Source organism: Otolemur garnettii, unplaced genomic scaffold (assembly GCF_000181295.1).
Source record: "Otolemur garnettii isolate 467f Iridium unplaced genomic scaffold, OtoGar3 scaffold00091, whole genome shotgun sequence".
In the NCBI taxonomy this organism is placed as follows: Eukaryota; Metazoa; Chordata; class Mammalia; order Primates; family Galagidae; genus Otolemur; species Otolemur garnettii.
The window spans coordinates 2,917,486-2,920,080 of record NW_003852486.1 but is presented as its reverse complement, the minus strand read 5'-3'; the positions used below and the strand labels follow the sequence as shown (position 1 = coordinate 2,920,080).

At 36.6% G+C, this 2,595-nt stretch overlaps 1 protein-coding gene across 1 annotated transcript in view; it reads right to left on the bottom strand.

Annotated features, from left to right (window-relative positions):
- LOC100942001 overlaps positions 1 to 2,595 on the bottom strand; it is an 85,857-nt gene that overhangs the window by 32,295 nt on the left and 50,967 nt on the right. Inside the window, exon 16 of the mRNA XM_023516372.1 lies at positions 34 to 85. Coding sequence (XP_023372140.1) covers positions 34 to 85 — 52 coding nt within the window. The remainder of the gene's footprint in view (positions 1 to 33; positions 86 to 2,595) is intronic.

Below are 2,595 nucleotides of genomic sequence, written 5' to 3'. Positions count from 1 at the left end.
GCAGCGAAGCTGTACCATGTCTCCCACCACAGCCTGGGGCTGGGGAGTTTTGAAGGTGAGGATGGGGCGAGACACTGGAACGGAGGGAGGAAAGAGTAGTTGACAGGCCTGAGGCACCATGCCTGGCCTGTGCTTTTATTTCCTAAGATAAATTCTTAGAGGAATTTCTGCGATGAAGTACATGAACATTTTTAATAATAAAATGTGATACCAAATTCTTCTTTAACATGTTCCACCTTTTTAAATAAGACCTCAAACGTTTAGTTAACATAATAATAAAAAAATAGATAAATGGGTTTGTATCAACCTTAATAGCTTTTGCACAGCAGAGGAACCAACTAACAAAGTGAAGGGAAAACATACAGAATGGGAGAAAATATTCACAAACTTTCCGTCAGACAAAGGTGTAATATCCAGAAAATAGGAAGAACTTAACAGAAAAAAAATCCATGGGTAAAAGAGCTTAATGAACATTTCTCAAAAGAAGCCATGGCCAACAGGTACATGAAAAATGTTCAGCGTCTGTAATCAGGGAAATGCCAGTGAAAATCATGGTAAGATACTACCTCACTCCAGTTAGAGTGGCTGTCATCAAAAAGAAAACAAGCTGGTGAGGACGTGGAGAAAGGGCGACACTTACATACCACTGCGCCAATGTAACTGGATTGTAAGTTAGTACAGCCATTGTGGAAAACACTATGGACATTCCTCAAAACAAACGAACAAACAAACAAAAAAACTGGATGGCCTTGTGATTCAGCAATCAGATTACTAGGTATATATTCAAAGGAAATGAAACCATGATGTTAAAGAGACATCTGCACCCCACGTTCATTGCAGTGGGGTTTACAACAGCAAGATGTGGGATCAACCCAAGTGTCCAAAGACACATACATAAATAATAATAAAAAAAAAAGCTGTGGCTACACAGTGGAATACTATTCAGCCACGAAAAAGAATAAAGTACTGTCACTTGCAATAACACGGGCAGACTTGAAGGACATCATGTTAAGTGAAATAAGTTAGGTACAGAAAGACAAACACTGCACGATCTCACTTATATGTGGACTCTAAGAAAACAAAGATCCACAAAGTGTATTGGCATTATAGAAGCAGAGAGTAGAACAGTGGTTATCCCAGACTGGGGAGGGGAAAGGTACAAAGTTGCAATTAGACAAGGGATTAACCCTGGTGTTCTGTTGCACACAGTAAGATAGAGCCTGTTACACAACAGTACAAGAGAGGTTTTGAGTTTACAACAAAGAAATGATAAATACATGAGGCAGTGAATATGCTAAATACCATGATTTACTCATTATGCAACATACATATGCATCAAGACATCAAATTCTACCCATAAATATGTACCAATACGATGTCGATTAATAAAATGATTGAACCAATCGACATTTGCACGGATGGTATATAAGAGTTTCTGTTTCCCCACTCTGATCAGTTAGGATCACGACAGCACAGAGGCTCATTTTTACTGTTTAGTCGCTTTCTGGTCCTGGCAGCTATAGCTGCTTTACCTTAACAGTTCGTTCACGCTAATCCTTTGTGACCCTCCTGGCTACTGGTTGATTTTTCAGGGAATTTTAGGAAAGTATAAGCCATTTATGATGAGTTATTGTTTATAAAGCATTCAGAAATGGTTTATAAAATGGAAATTTTGAAATGTCATTCATTTAAAGAAATTGTCAATTATTTTTTGCATAGTGAAATAATTCACAATTCACTGTTAAGTATTAATAATCATGAGGAAATATTTGATCTTTTACTTCCTCTCCTATTTCAGTTGATTTTTCTTACATATATATATTTTTTTTACATTTTCAGTGTTTGTAATAGTCACTTGTTCTAATTCTCACCGTTGATTAGCCTTTGCTTCTATATCTAAGTAAGTGGTCTTCAGGATGTGTTTTAAAAAAAAAAGAACATTGATTCTAAGGCCCTTTCTGAGAGAATTTGAATTTAATTGGTCTAGGAAGGGCTTGGTAATAGGTCTTTTTACAAAGTTTCCAGGCCATTCTAATGTGCAGCCAGGGTTGAGAACCACCAATGAACACAGATTTGGTGCTCATTTTTCATATCCCAGTTCCCTTGTTATGAGTCCTTTCCATTCATTCTCATCTTGATGGGCTGGATTTTGCAATTTTTTAAAGAAGAGTTAAGCAGTTTTTTAAGGAAGAGTTAATGGGTGCTAAATTTTTGCAATTAATGAGTTAATGGGTGCTGGATTTTGCAATTTTTTAAAGAAGAGTTAATGGGTGCTAAGTTACCTGAGTCCTTGAATTTTTGGCAATGCCTTTTTGATTTGATATAAAATTCTCATTTCTTATTCCCCCTGGAGTTCCAAGTCTGGACACCACTTTTCTCTCTTTAGGCATTGACTTCTGTGCAAATCTAAGACCATCTTGACATTTTTCTTTGAGATGACTGCCTTCCCTCTCCCCCACAGTGATCTCACACATGCATACACATACCCTTGAAGTTCAATAATCTCATCAAGATCTATCTTCTAATCTACATATTCAAGTTTTATTGGCTTTAGGACAATTTTTTAATTACCTCTTCGAGTTTTTTTTTTTTTTT